General features: G+C 37.4%; 1 protein-coding gene across 2 annotated transcripts in view; it reads right to left on the bottom strand.

The window, feature by feature from the left end:
* Positions 1-15,681, bottom strand: part of PKP1 (plakophilin 1) — a 49,993-nt gene that overhangs the window by 19,106 nt on the left and 15,206 nt on the right. For both annotated transcript variants that reach the window (XM_070939878.1, XM_070939879.1), the window contains exons 2-4: positions 14,663-14,763; positions 5,368-5,795; positions 1,169-1,313 (exon numbers count right to left, since the gene is read on the bottom strand). In XM_070939878.1, the coding sequence (XP_070795979.1) occupies positions 1,169-1,313; positions 5,368-5,795; positions 14,663-14,763 (674 nt within the window). The remainder of the gene's footprint in view (positions 1-1,168; positions 1,314-5,367; positions 5,796-14,662; positions 14,764-15,681) is intronic.

Below are 15,681 nucleotides of genomic sequence, written 5' to 3'. Positions count from 1 at the left end.
AAGAAGTAGAAAAAGCATCTATTCTCTTCAAAGGCCCAAAGCTCAGGAATCATGGTGAGAAAGGAGTTTTCGCAAATTTGAAAATGGAGTTCACAGTGAGCAGCATCTTTGGTTTTACTGGAATTTCAAATATATTATAGCTGTCCAGAAATTTATTATGTTCATTGTCAAACACTATCAGTGTCATAGAATCGGCCAGAATGCTAATGTACTGTCATATTTCACTGAATTATTTATTGTGTGAGTGAGGTGGGGTTAAAATAGTGTAAGAAGAGGATTTCTTTTGCAAACTGGCTACAGAGTTCAGAACATTCACAGCACTTTCCTGTAAACAACTCAATTTTATTGTCCAGCACATAGGTGCCATAACAGATAGATTGTACTAAATATTTATATTCCCCCACCTCCAAAATCTGCTAAATAGTACCAGAATTACTAACAGAACTGTTCTAATAGATTATAAAAAAGATGAATATTCATAAAATCAACAGGTTTAGACTAATTTGTAAATACTGTGTACATTTATACCATATACAATTACTAAACTGTTTGATAAACTTTCTGACTCATATTCCAAACGGCAGTATTTATTTTTGTTTCTGAGAGCTGAATTATATTCTCATTGACCAGTAGTGACGTTTTTAATACAGGAGGATATTAACTTTTCTAAAGGGACATTTTAATGATAAAATTGAATACAGTTGGAATTTCACTGGTTTGCTACTTAGGAAGTAATGGCCAAGTATTCCAAACTCAATATTATTCTCTTGGATACAGTTCTTGAATTCATAATGAATATATTAAAAACAAGCATATCTTTCGAATCGTTAACTGAATATAGTAAATCTTATATAAATATTTTGTCTTTATTCAAATAAAGATATTTAAGTATATATACTCCAGTCAGGGATACTTCTAATAGCTGTACATTTAGGTTCTCAAATATAAATTATTTGTGGACAAATATAATATTATGAATATTAAGTAAGTATGGGTGTAAAACCACATTTATTTATTAATTCACTATGCTTTTGCAACTTATTTGGTGTTGAATGGATATGTTTTTGGTTCCTAATTTGATCACCTTGTTGGAGCTATAGAAAAAAAATGTTCTGATATAGTTCTGCATTTTTAAGCTTCCACTATGAAGCTGAAATAACATATTTACCTCTTGCTTGGCAGATTCATCTTGAAAACAGGTGTGCTGGAGGTAGTAGGCACCCATGGCCTGGTTCTTCTCATCTGAGGAACACAGGAGTTGAATGGCTTTCTGGATGGTCATTGCTCCATAATACACTTCATCATGACATATTCTGAATATAAAAAGAAGAAACATTCAAAACTGCCTCAGTCATCATGCAGGGTGGTGTATTTTAAAAAGAAATTGAGTTGTGTGATTCTTTTGACTTTTCAGCAGTCATGAGCTTAGTTTTCATGATTTGAAAATGGTCAGGATTTAATTAAATAAATGAAAGAAATTTTTGGAGAAGCTTATTGAGTTGGGGACACTGCTATGTTATAGTTTCACCCCTTCTTGGTAGTGTTATATTAAGTATCCAGATCATCATTATGTTAAAAGTTATTCTTTTAACACAGAATTATTCTTAAATTAAAGCTTTACCTCCCAGATTTTTTGTTTGATATATCAGCCTTTTTATATGCTGATCATGATACTCTTTTGATTTCTGCTCTTTATTGATATATGCTCTAACTTCTGTTCTGTTGTCTGTGACTCATAATTGTATCATGGTTACATAAAATCATCCTAAATATAAAATATATAACAGAATAACAGAGTTGGAAAGAGCCTTGGAAGTCTTCTAGTATACTCCCTTGCTCAAGCATGAAACTTTGTATCATTTCAGAAAATGTTTGTCCAATCTCTTCTTAAAACTTCCAGTACTGGTGAAGCCACAACTTCTGAAGGCAAAACATTCCACTGATTAAATGTTCTAACAGTCATGTCATTTCTCCTTAGTTATAGATTGCTTCTCTCCTTGATTAGTTTCCATCCATTGCTTCTTGTTCTGCCTTTAAATGCTTTGAAGAATAGGTTGACTTGCTTTTCTCTCAGGTAGCCCCTTGGATATTAGAGCACTGCTTTCATATCACCTCTAGTCCTTCTTTTCATTAAAGTAGACATATCCAATTCATAGCAATAGCACTTAGACTTATATATCATTTCATAATGCTTTACAGCCCTCTCTAAGCGGTTTACAGAGTCAACATATCCCAACTATCCCAGCAGAGTCCCAACTATCTGGGTTCTCGTTTTAGCAACCTCCGAAGGATGGAAGGCTGAGTCAACCTTGAGCCTGGTGAGATTCGATCTGCCAAACTGCTGGCAGCCAGTGATCAGCAGAAGTAGCCTGCAGTACTGCACTCTAACCGCTGTGTCACCGTGGCTCATGCAACTGTTCTTCATTTGTCTTAGCCTTCAGTCCCCTCATCATCTCCTTTGCTTTTCTTTGCACTTTTTCTAGAGTCTCAACATCTTTTTTATATCGTGGTGACCAAAACTGGATGCAATATTTCAAGTATGGTCTTATGAAGGCATTCTAAAGTGGTTAAAAAATTACATAGAACACACCATCTGCAACATTCTAATTATCTTTCTATAACAAAAAGACAAGATTACTGTGCCAACTTTTGCATTTGTAAAACATAGAACTTAAAACTTAAAGAATTGAATGATTTGAATTCCTCATATTTATCAGTTAAACACTGGTATTATTTTGACTATCCAGTCAGAATGAATATTTGGTCAGTCTTCCTACAAAGATGGTTTCTTCCATTCTTTAGACAAAAAAATTCTGCTGCTATAAATGTGGCATTCAGTCATATTAAATTAAAAAGCACATAGTTGAGGAATCTGGTAAATCCCAGATTTTGCTATTGGTCTCTATGATTCTCTATGTTTGTGAAAAGAGATTTGGGAATATATAACAATTGTAGAGTTTCATAGGATTTCCAATATTTGGGGTAGTCTGATGTGATATATAATGCTTCTTCATATTAACAATTGCCAATAGGGAATGACTGAAACAATGCCTGAGGATATGAAAGTGGCTCTGAACCAGTGGTGAAATCCAAATTTTTTTTACTACTGGTTCTGTGGGCATGGCTTGGTGGGCATGGTGTGGCTTGGTGGGCATGGCTTGGTGGGCATGGCAGGGGAAGGATACTGCAAAATCTCCATTTCCACCCCACTCTGGGGCCAGCCAGAGGTGGTATTTACCAGTTCTCCGAACTGCTCAAAATTTCCCCTATCGGTTCTCCAGAACCTGTCAGAACCTGCTGGATTTCATCCCTGCTCTGGACTTTTTTTTCCTGTTGTTGTTGTTGTTAGAATTATTGAGCACTATTTGACACAACTCATAACAGTAATCAGAATGCTTTAGCACATTCAAAGGTATGACTGATGAATGGGATGATTCCACAGAGGGAAAAGGCAAGGCTAAAATGCAAGAGGCAGGGTATAATCACAGTTCAGTAGTAGAATCCCATGTTTCCTGCAGAAACTGCTGGATTCATTATCTGGGTTGTGTACTCAGAGTTGGGCAAGACTTTGAGTTGAGTAAATTTCAATTTTGATCAGTTTCTCATTACTCCAGACTTAAGCTTGTTGTGCCCTGTTCCATCTATTAAGCAAATCTCTGCAATAGAACCTCCAAATTTCAACTGACCTGGAAAATAATACATATGAAACAAAACATTCTCCAGCTTCTTTTGGCTCTCAAGAATTAATCCCTGGGATGGGTGCACATCTCTAAATATTTATTTATTTATTTATTTCAACGGAAAGTAATATACAAAATGAATTTTCCATTCTGGCTGATTTCAGAAGTGACTCACTCACGGTGCCCTTTTTAAAACAATCACATTCATTCCATCCCATTCCCACTGTATGGTACAGGACCAACAGTCTCAGTTCTAGAAATGAAACAGCTCCCAAAGAGGAACCAGTTCTACTGGATGGAAGAGTCACCAGCCAGGCCTGTGCTTCAAGGCAAACAACTCCCCAATCTGGACCAGTTTCACAAGATGAACCACACCCAATTGGAAAGGGTGCTCCAAAGGGGCCACTCCTGAAAGATTTGGCAGAGGAAAGTGTTTCCCACACAGTAGTTTAAGAGACTAAAGCAACTCTGTTCTAATAGGAACCTGGATCTGTAATCATCATTTCTTAAGGAGAGGTTTGGGAAGGCTGCTCGGTTTTAAACTATAGCATGCCACTTGCATTGCTGCACCTAGAATAGTTCTAATACATTTTATTACAACAGAACAGAACAGAGCAGAACAGTTTGCATACTATCATCCACCTCATTTTCAGGAAGGTTTCCAATGCTGGCTCATATATACATGTCTCTACATCTTCTAATTTAAAATAGTTAGATGAAGCTGAATCTAGCATGCAATTACTTTATAGAACTACTGCCAAACATCTATGGGTTCATTAAACTCATCTCTTTCCAAATAGTTAAAGCAACCATATGCATTTTCAAGTATGCACTATTTTTTCAGAAACTGTTTCCAGCTGTCCCTAAAAGTATGTTCAAAAACAATCATATAGGCCCCTAGAAACTGTCATGTGAACCTGGAAAAAGACATAGCTGCTTTAATGATTCCATTTGTACATAAAACTTTAGTAAACACTATGTTCTGTTTAGGTGGGCATTCCACAAGAGAAGCTGAGCCATATAGTTCACTATCCAATGTTCATGAGTAATTAGTATTCAGAATTGATTAAATTTTCTAAGAATATACAAATTATTATTGAGTTTCTTTTTATTCCAATGGTTGAGGTCTTTTAAATCTAGGTTAAGTAAAAATAAAAAAGTTCCTATTGGAATTTTTAGATCTTTATATGTAGTTTTCTTTGGAAGAACTCAATCACTGACTAGATATTGAATCGTGGTGCTAAACATTCAGCTGTCAGTGGTGTAGCAGAGAAATATATGAATAAACAACAGCTGTATTGATCTACTGTTAAATATGGATACCACTTATTTTCTTACTCAAGGATTATTTATACATAACTGACAGCCACACCATGCAATTCTAATAAGGTTACTTCCTAATTAGTGTACTTAGTATTGTAGCCTAAATGGTTTCCTAGCTCAGGCAAATTCTGTTGAAGTCATATGAAGTGTGCCAGAGTAAGGTTCTGAAGTTGTTGTTGTTGTTGTTGCTGTTATTATTTATTTATTTATTTATTTATTTATTTATTTATTTATTTATTTATTTTCAAGGTGATGGAAACCAAAATGCTCCAACTGGGTTTTCATTATGCTGTTTATCTGTCTTTACTTGCACATAATTTCCTACGTTATGGGTCACACAGAGAAAAAATGCACAGAGACTTACTTGGAGTGACCTTGTCCGTAGATTGCATCAGGCTTGCTGGCTACAGGCTGGGCATAGACTGCATCTTGCTTGTTAGCAGACGTGCAAGAGGGGGTGCGGATTGGAATTCTCTTATTTGACCTTGTGAGGGTTACAATTCCTTCCTGGTTGTTGCATGTATTGCTGTAGAGGCTGTGACGATGTAGACTGGCCTTGTGATTCACCCGGCTTCCACTCTGATTTCTTCTTAGCGTGCCTCGTGGAGGGTCATTGTAGAGGTCTGGCTCACTCCGACTACTCTTCATGTTCTGCACAAAGCAGTAGTCGCTGCCAGCTTGTGTAGGACTGCAGATCTTGTTATAATGCTTGCTACCCCAACCGTCCATTTGGCTGTAGGAACTGTAGCGTTTGTTCTCAGCTGCATTTCTTTTGAGCGTTCCATTGTACATCTGATGGACATAGAAAGAAGGCAGAAGGGAAGAAAAAACAGCAAATGTCTTTGATTAATGTTATTCTTCATCTGATTGACAAAAACAAAGGGGAAAAAACTGGGAGAGATTGGGTGCTGGACTCAGTGAAAGTAACATTTACTTTGATAGGAACAATGAATGAATCATGCTAAATAAGGGGTACCAGTCAAAAACATGCTGCTCCCAGAAATGGCATCTAACTGAGAGTCAATATTTTCAAAATACAATTCCATGATGGATAGTCACTGCATTCAATAGAGCAGGGATTCCCAACCCCTGGTCCATGGACCGGCATGTCAGAAAATGGGCCACGCAAACAAGCAAAGCCCTATCTGTGGGATGCAGACAGCACACGAACCCCACCCTCTCCAGTCCATGGAAAAATTCCTCTCCATGGATCTGGTCCCTGGTGCCCAAAAGGTTGGGGGCTGCTGCAATAGAAGTATAAATTGGCAAAGTTTTGTTGCATCATTCAAACACTAGTTCTTGTCATAATCTAGTCTTCTTGCTGTCTTCACCCCACCCCCACCCCCCAAAAAACATGGCTTTCCATGTTGGCAGAGACAGTCCTGCCTAAGAATATATGTTATTTCTTACCACCTCTAAGGATTGCCAATATTGTTGTTGCTATTGCATTGTATTATCCTTAGATCCACCCCACTCCTCTATTTTTATGTCAGTGTAATAGGAATGAGGATGTCCAACATTTACTTGCTCAAAGCAGTTTTCACCTTATTTTCCTATCACTGAAGTCTAATGCAAACTTCCAAAAAACTTCAAATAAAATTCTACATTTATTTATATAGATATTTGTCACAGGTTTTAAAAATCCTCAAAGAAACATGAAATATGTGGCTTTTCATATCTTCTGTTGCCATTAAAGACTCGTCAGCAATAACTTGTAGAGCAATTGTTGTGGGATTTAGTTCAGCGATATCCAGAAGGCCATGTGCACAAGTATACAAGATCTTCTGCGTATGATAATGAATCAATAACTCTGTTCTAGGGGCAGAAAATCACCTTTTATGGATCCATTTTAGTCTCAACTTTATTCATTTATTTTACTACGATATAATGTGATGCCCATTTTCACATATTTGAAGTTGCTAATTTTAAACAGAACATGTATCTATACAAACCAATCTAAATGCTTGATTTCCACAGGAGCCATTTCCGTTATGTTCAAAGGCATATACTCACATTGTATATACATTACACTGCAACTTTAGCCTAAACAGTTGCAACTAACTTTATATTCTGACAATGAAGTGTGAATGCTAGTACAATACCTGTTGCCATACAGGTGCAAGTATTCTACCAGTATTTAATAGCATCTGTGGGGATTTCGTGGGATTCTTTATATCTTACCTGTATCTGATTACACATTTCATGCTTCTTAGCTAGCAGTTCTGACATGTTTTTTAACACATCTGGAAGGTACCAGGTAAGGAAGGTCTGATTTAAATCTACCCCTTGAAGAATGTTTTTGTTAATGAATGCCTACTTTGCTCATCCAAATTCTGGAAGGCATTTTGGAGGCAAAAATGTAGCTTTGCTGAAATTTTGACACCTGCCAGTTACTGGAAAATATATCACCTTATTTTCCTATCACTCCCCCCCCCCATTTCAATGAGAAGTTCAGTTGTAGTCTAACCTAACATACCAATTGAAGCAGTGGTGGGTTGCCCCCGGTTCGCATCGGTTCTATAGAACCGGTAGTAAAACTGGCAGGAGGCTCCGCCCACTGACCCTGACGTCATCAAAACGCTTCTGCGCATGCGCAGAAGAGCGCGTGTGTGGCCCCGTTGCAAACCGGTAGTAAAGGTAAGTAGAACCCACCCCTGCATTGAAGGAAGAGCTATGTGAACTTGAGAGTTTATGCTTAACTTTCAGAGTAGAGGTTTCAGGATACACTTCATGTTTCTACATAAAAGGAAACACTGAATTGGAAGCACACAAAAATGCTAGCACCCCCTATACTTTGGAAAATCTTAGAAAGAATAGAGTAGAATAGAATAACAGAGTTGAAAGGGACCTTGGAGGTCTTCTAGTCCAACCCCCTGCCCAGGCAGGAAATCCTACACTACTTCAGACAAATGGTTATCCAATATCTTCTTAAAAATTTCCGGTGTTGGGGCATTCACAACTTCTGCAGGCAAGAAAAGTGGTCTGCCTTAATACACTCAAATCTAAAGTAACCTATTTTAAGGATCAAATATTGGGAGGGGAGGGAAATCCTCAATCTTCTTTGCAGGTAAATATAATGACATATTACAATACAGAATACCAAAAAGCCACTTTGATTCTTGAAAAAGAATGAGACGTAGAACTCTAAAAGGGTTTTTTTTTATAATGAGCTTCTTTTCACACAAACCAAGCTGTTTTTCCATCTCTCTACAAACTATATTTTCGGTGTTGCACCCCACCCAGTCTGTACTTGCACTGACTTGCTTCTTTTTTGTTGAACAAAAAAAAAAAAAGCCTTTCCAAAACTCAAAACATGGCATTCACAATTCCCAAGACTTACTGGGAAAAAGAATATGTTAATATCTCATTTGTAATGAAAACTAGTTTCTCATTCCAAAATGCAATCTCTTCCCACAAATACAGAATAAGCTATGTAGATGCATACATATCTGTGCACACCTTTTTTGTTTGTTCTCCTTCCAGATGCACGATGTGGATACTTGCAAAAGAAAACAGAAGTCGCACACAAATAATACGTTTAGTCTTTAATGTGAACATAATAGCTAGCTTTTGTTTGCAGTTAATGCCCCAGGGACTAGACATCTCTGCCAAATTGCTGTTTCTGACATCCCTTGTTACTGGAATAAAAACACATGTTAACTTATAAAATAAACCTAGCTGCCACTGCTTTTTTAAGTTCTTTCAACCAACATATAGGGCTTTTCTTCATGACTTTATTCATCTGTATTCTTCTTGTTCTTGAGTCAGCAAAAAGGGGTGCCAAGGTTAATTGGACTGTGCTGACAACCAAACTCTAATTTGGCTCTGTAACAATGATGCCGCCTTTACAGGTTTCATACATTGTTTCATACAATGTATGAAAGTCATTGGTGGATTCCCTGGATTTATTTCCCTTCCCACTAAGCATTACCTGCTGATGGGAAACCCAACACTAATTGGTCGCCTTAACATGTTCTAGAGAGGAATGGGCTGAGTGTGGCGGGTGCCCTTGAGAAAAGGTATAGCCACCTCTCAAGTCCCCTGAATAACAGCTCACCTACAGAATTCCATGGCAGCAATCTATCACCCTGGATGTTTCTGACATCAGCACTGGAGAAATATAAAACCCATGCTTTAAAAAAAGACCAGCCAAATGGTCATATGCATGGGGAAGTCAATAAAAGAGAGATCTCTAGGTACCTTGTTAGAGTCCGTCTCTCATTTCCCCTCCGTCAGTGCTGGTATTCAGCCTGTTCTATCCGGTTCAGACGAACCGGTAGGGGCGGCTGCGGGAGGCTCTGCCCACCCACCCAGACATAGTCACATCCCATTTTTGACCCTCTGAGCATGCGTGGAAGGCTTGCAAAGGCTCGTACACACTCACATTTGCGAACCGGTAGTGAAGGTAAGTGAATACCACCCCTGCCCTCCATGTTATGCGTCCAAACTCACAGTTGAACAGAGGGGCACAGAATGAACTAGAAAGGATTGATTGAAAGTAATCCATCATGGAAATGGAAATGCTGGCAATTAGTGACTATGGCCAGCATCACTCAGAAGTCACCGGGGAATATGAAAATGTCAGCAGAAGATAAAATGGCACAAATATTATTATCCACCAAATAATGATAGAAATAAATATGGCCACACATAAAACTTTGCTGGTGAAAGGAAAATCTGTAATGAAAGTATCTAGAACAACATCCACAATACAGAGTGTTACAATCCGAATCTCTTGTAGTCTCAACTAATCTCCTGTACAGCACAGCATTAGTCCTCTTTTTTAATCATATGTAAATCTATCTTTCAAAGAAAACATGTTGAGAATTATTTAAAAGAGCTCTACACCTGCATCATGTCTGAGCACCAGAGCAACCACCATTGCATAAGCAAATACCTTGGCACATAGCATCACACAGCATCTCTCTCCAGTTAAAGCCAAAATGACCATGGAGGGCAGTGCACAATGACCAGAAGGGAGAGGATGCACCTGCAGCAATCTGAACTGGTTTATAGGACCTTGGCAAGATCCAGCCCTCATCAATAACAAATATCAGCATGAAGGAAGTGCTGTAGTTCATGTCCATGACAAGACTTACAGTGGGGGGAAATATAAAAAATTGTGCATTATAAACTGGAACAGCAAAGTGGTTGGTTGTTGGGCCATGAAGATGAGTCCTTAATAAAAACTTGATTAAATATGGTCAGGAACAATTGGAATAGCATATGCACATTTTTCAAGGTAATAGGAAGTTTAAGAAGTAGACTGCAGTGCTCCATTTCACCAAAGAGTGAGCCCCTCTGTGTGGGAGATGGGCAGTTTTAAAAATAGATAGATGATAGATAGATAGATGATAGATAGATAGATAGATAGATAGATAGATAGATAGATAGATAGATAGATGATAGATGAGAAGGGTGGCTACTCCCAATAGTTCACCATTTGCAGCACAGTTTATGAAAAAAAGGCTCAACAATGAAATTAATGGAAGGGACACATCTCTCACCTGTATCTGACACCCAACATATCTGATACCCAAGAAACCATATCAAGAAGCAATCTGGAGTGGTGAATCCAAGATACTTTGTCTTCAAGGGCATTTTGAGGAGGTGGGGAAAGGGTGCAAAGGAGGATCAGAATCTGTTTCCTTTTCTGAAGTTGAATTCAATTGTCGATTAGAAAAATGATCGGTTGATATGGATGCTATGATATATCTGCCTACTTTTTGAAACCTAGAATACAAGTATCCTCTTATAATAGAAATGTATAATAACTTCTAGGCTAACTGGATTGTGCTTGTCAGTTGAAAGGTGTGCTGGAAACATATTTCTGAAAAATAGGCATCTTTCAGCATTGTTAAATGGATGCCATTAATTTCATTGTTATAAAAAAAAATCAGAGAAAGGAATTCTTTACTGCCCATTTTTTAATTAAAATATAAAACCTGAAACATAAATGCAACTTTTTATCACAAGCAGCATTTATCATAAGCAAGGAAATCCAGAAGTGTTGAGATATTATTAGTTTAGTTATTTATTTGTTTTATTTATATAATCTATAAATATATTTATATATGCAAATATAAGTCTATTTGGAGACTGCCCCTTTCACTCCCAGAGTGACTCTGGGCAGTGTATAATTAAACTGTAAACAACCCCCCCATAAATATTGTATAGAAGAGACAATTAAAACAGAAATAAAATAAAGTTAAAAAGAAATGGCGCTAACTGACCCCATGGTTGTGTGCTTCTCTATAAGCACCAAGTGAGTTGGGTCTTCCAAAAGTACAGCCAAGTGGGGGCCCACCTCATTTCTTGAGGTGGGATCAGTGGTGGGTGTCAACATTTTTTACTACCGGTTCTGTGGGTGTGGCTTGGTGGGTGTGACATGGCTTGGTGGGCATGGCTTGGTGGGCATGGCAGGGGACGGATACTGTGAAGTCTCCATTCCCACCCCACTCCAGGAGAAGGATACTGTAAAGTCTCCATTCCCTCCCCAATCCAAGGGAAGGTTACTGCAAAATCCCCATTTCCTCCCGATCAGCTGGGACTTGGGAGGCAGAGAATAGATGGGGGTGGGGCCAGTCAGAATTTTTACTACCGGTTCTCCGAACTACTTAAAATTTCCACTACCGGTTCTCCAGAACTGGTCAGAACCTGCTGAAACCCACCTCTGGGTGGGATATTCCAAACAGCAAAGAGAGTTAATTAGTGTAACATTAGTGTGCATTCTTGGTCGTCCTCCGATTTCATAGGAACATTGAGTTCAGTAATATATTAATAATGATGATGTAGTACATAAGGTTGAAAGTATTTTATGTACTTCATTTAAATAATCCAGGTCTACAATTTTCCACTTTCCCAACCAAATATAGTCCAGCACTTTTTTACCTCATGAATTAAGCTTCTCTTAACACCTAACTAAATAATGACTACGGTGATATTTCACAAGGCTAATATGATTCCCAAAGCAGTTATGAATCATAATAATATGCTGTATGCAGCATTTTAATGTTGTTTTAATATGGTCATTATGTATTTTTAGAAGCCATTTGCTGTCATTCTCTACCCTGTATAACTGAGAAAGTGAAGTGCCACACCACTCAGGTAACTCAGCGGATCATCAAATAAGATGACAAGTGAAAACTGTGCTGAGTGTTTCTAATTCCCTTAGGTAGGCCAGCAGCCTTTTTGTCAGAAACATTTGATTAAAAAAAAAACTGACTGGTTTGCTTCTCCAGCAGCAGATGGTATGGAGGTTAAAACATTTGCACGAACACGTTGAGAAGGAGTGTCTAGCAGGCCTGAGGGAAAAACCAAGGTAATAAAATATGATGGTTTACCACCAGAGTACAACACACACCCTTGATTCTGCTTGCCAAAAGAATTCATCCCAGTCTATAGCACACAAGTGGAACACATAAACTTGAAAAACTAACAAAAGTAAGACTAAATACCATGGTTCTGTTAGATATACCTATGTTTTATATTTTTCACTGAATTGATACTTCTTTTACTTCAGTTCTGGAAGGCATGGGGACAATTTAGCATATGCTCATTTATTTGTTAGATTTGTGTTCTTTTCCCCCCCGAATTGATTAAAAGTGTGGGGGCTTGAAGGGACATTATTAGTATTATTTCCTCTTCTCCCTCTTTCACACACTCACAGACGTACACCATACTTACGCTAATATTCCGATTATTTTAACACATTCTATTTCTAACTTTGATTGCCATACATCCTAGTTATACAACGTCCCACAAAACCCAAAAAGCTATTTTTGTTCAACTATTTGCAATCAGGGCACATGCTGGATATTGTTCCATATACATTTCACTAGGAGACTAACAAAGGATGTTTCATACTACAGTAAAGGTATCTCCTATTCTATTTAGTCTGCTGCATAGTTTTCACAGGCTCTTATCCTAACAGCTTAATTTTCTCTGACAGCTTAATTTTAGACAGACAGAATGGTTTCCTTTTTCATACCTGGAAGCTGTTAGGTTGCCTTTGACTCAAGGTTTTCCAGCCCCTTGGGGGCAATGGGTAGTGTCCATATATATAAGCATGAAAACTCTTTCTGAATCTAAATTAACCTTGAGTTGATTGGCCTTATATTTTAATCAACTGTGCATGGGATTTTCATCTTCTTTTTATTTTAATATAAAATTCAAGCCAATATATCAAAGTCTTAAAAGCTTTAGATGGCTTGTTAGCTTTTCAAAGCAGCCACCCTGTATTCCTGATTAGAATATCCATTGGGGGAAAATCCTAGATTACAATGTAGCGCATGGGTGTCAAACTCGCTGCATCACGTTGCTGTCACGTGATGTTTCTCCTATTCACGGAGCTGGGGTGGGCGTGGCCTGCATGTGACAAATCCGGCCTGCGGGCCACCAGTTTGACACCCCTGATGTAGACTATTTCCCAAAACCATTCTAAGGAGGAGGAGGAGGAGGAGGAGGGGGGGGGGAAGAAGGAGAAGAAGAAGAAGAAGAAGAAGAAGAAGAAGAAGAAGAAGAAGAAGAAGAAGAAGAAGAAGAAGAAGAAGAAGAAGAAGAAGAAGAAGAAGAAGAAGAAGAAGAAGAAGAAGAAAACTGACCTAATTGAATAAAGCTGTTGACTTTGAACCTACCGATAGAATTTTCCATTGCACCAAGGGAAGTATAGTAGCAAAGAGCTTGGTTGGCAGGATGAGATGCTACTGGCCTCATCTGAGCATCTGCTATCTAAGTTGTCTATCTAAGTTACTATGCTCAGTTCAATGGTTTTTTTTATTAAAAATGTCAGCTATTTGTTTATATATTTTTGTTTATGTTATATGTTTATAACATATATAACATAAACATTCATTAAAAGGCTGACCAATTTTGATATAGCCTTTAGTCATTTAATGTTTTAACTGAGTAATTATGATTAACCAGGAAATAAAATGCATTCTAATTTCTCTGAAACAATATATCTGCACTGATATCAATTTCTATCTCTTTTCCCTAAAAGACCTTTAAATCTACTCATCTGCCCTGCTTAGAGAAACACAGAATTCAATGTCTATTGTGTGTAGATATCCCCAGTTTCACCTTATTCCAAGATCCAGTTAGAAATGGATTATCAAGAAACACAAGGAGACTATCGGTCGTCTTCAAATTTCCCCAATTTACCACTCTACACACATTAGGACTACAATCGCCAAGATTCTCAGCCAGCAAGATAATTATAGATTTCAATAGTTAACACCTTGTTTACAAATGCTGACTGTATCTATATGCATTTAAAGAAAAGTATAGAATTGCAATGTTTTCAAGAGAAACTTATTTGAAAATATGGACCTTCTATTTTCTATAAAGTAATGCCTTAATTTAATCTACATTAGGGCCTTACAACCAGAAAATGAAACATATAATGCACAGAGAATTGTAGCAAATAAGACTGGTATTCTATGGTTACTGGAATATTATACAAAATCAAATTAACACTTTTCAATCATCAGAAAGTTGTTGATTATGTCTTTGAACAAACTAACTATTCCATCTTCCAGTCCTTCTCAACATGGCTTTAAATAAGCCTGAGAATGATTTGAGTTTTCTGTTCCTAACCATATGCCCAAAATAAACAAGCAAGCAAGCAAGTAAACAAACAAACAAACATAAAAATTTACCGTATGGCCCCAGTTATTGGTTCCTGTGTGGGCTTTGGCATAGTAGCTACCACGGGCTGTTCCATAGTTATAGCCATCAGACAAACCATCATACATCGAACCTGCAAATACAGCAAGAATATTATGAATGGAAAAAAAGATTAATTTTTTTCTCTGATTTTGGTTTAGTATTTGACTCAATTGCCCTTTTTGTGTTAAAAAAGAATCAGTGAACATATGACATAAATGAAATGTTACCATGTTGTACATGTGGCTATGATAAAAAAAAAACCTACCGTACATAAGAAGCTATTGGCAAAGTTCATGGGACACATGCTATATGAAGCATACATTTAAAGATGTGCATATTTCAAGGAGATGAAATGAATTCTGAAATTTTACCACATTTTAGCAGATTATGTAATGAAATAATCATTTCTTTTTTAGACAAATGATTCAGCTTGCCACTCAACATAGCCAACTTAAACTGATTATGCTTATGTTACTTAATTCTGAATATACTGAATTCTGAATATACTGTCAAGTGGGATTTCCCACTATTTATTTAAGTAGTGTTCTGCCACGTCTGACCAATATGATAACCATTGGAGCCCCCCAAAGAAACAAATATCTTGGGAATAGCATTGTCTCGAATGTCAGTATGGCCTAATTCTGCAGTTTTTAAGGATATCTTGAAAACCTGTAGCTCTTCCCACAGAAACAAAGCTAGTATGATGGGTAAACCCATGATGTGTCTTTTGAACCCATTTTCCCTCAAGTGAGTGTGTCTTCATTTGTTTTTATTGCTATGATTCTTTTTGGGGGGTTTTCCCCTATTAGATGTTTTTAATGCTTTTATTAGTTGCCTAGTATTACTGGGAAAGTGGGCAGCCTTAAAAATAGGAGAAACAACAAACAAACACCAAAGACTTTTATTACCTTTAACTGTTTTATTATATTCATATTAGCTATTGATCTTATACTAAGAAGCACGTACAATCCAAAGACATGAGTTCTCATTGAAACAATTTTGAATCTTG

This window comes from Pituophis catenifer, unplaced genomic scaffold, assembly GCF_029215685.1.
Source record: "Pituophis catenifer annectens isolate HBS135680 unplaced genomic scaffold, rPitCat1.0.hap2 SCAF_3, whole genome shotgun sequence".
Lineage (NCBI taxonomy): Eukaryota > Metazoa > Chordata > Lepidosauria > Squamata > Colubridae > Pituophis > Pituophis catenifer.
Note: the sequence above shows the minus strand (reverse complement) of the source record. Positions and strands in the feature narration are given on the sequence as shown.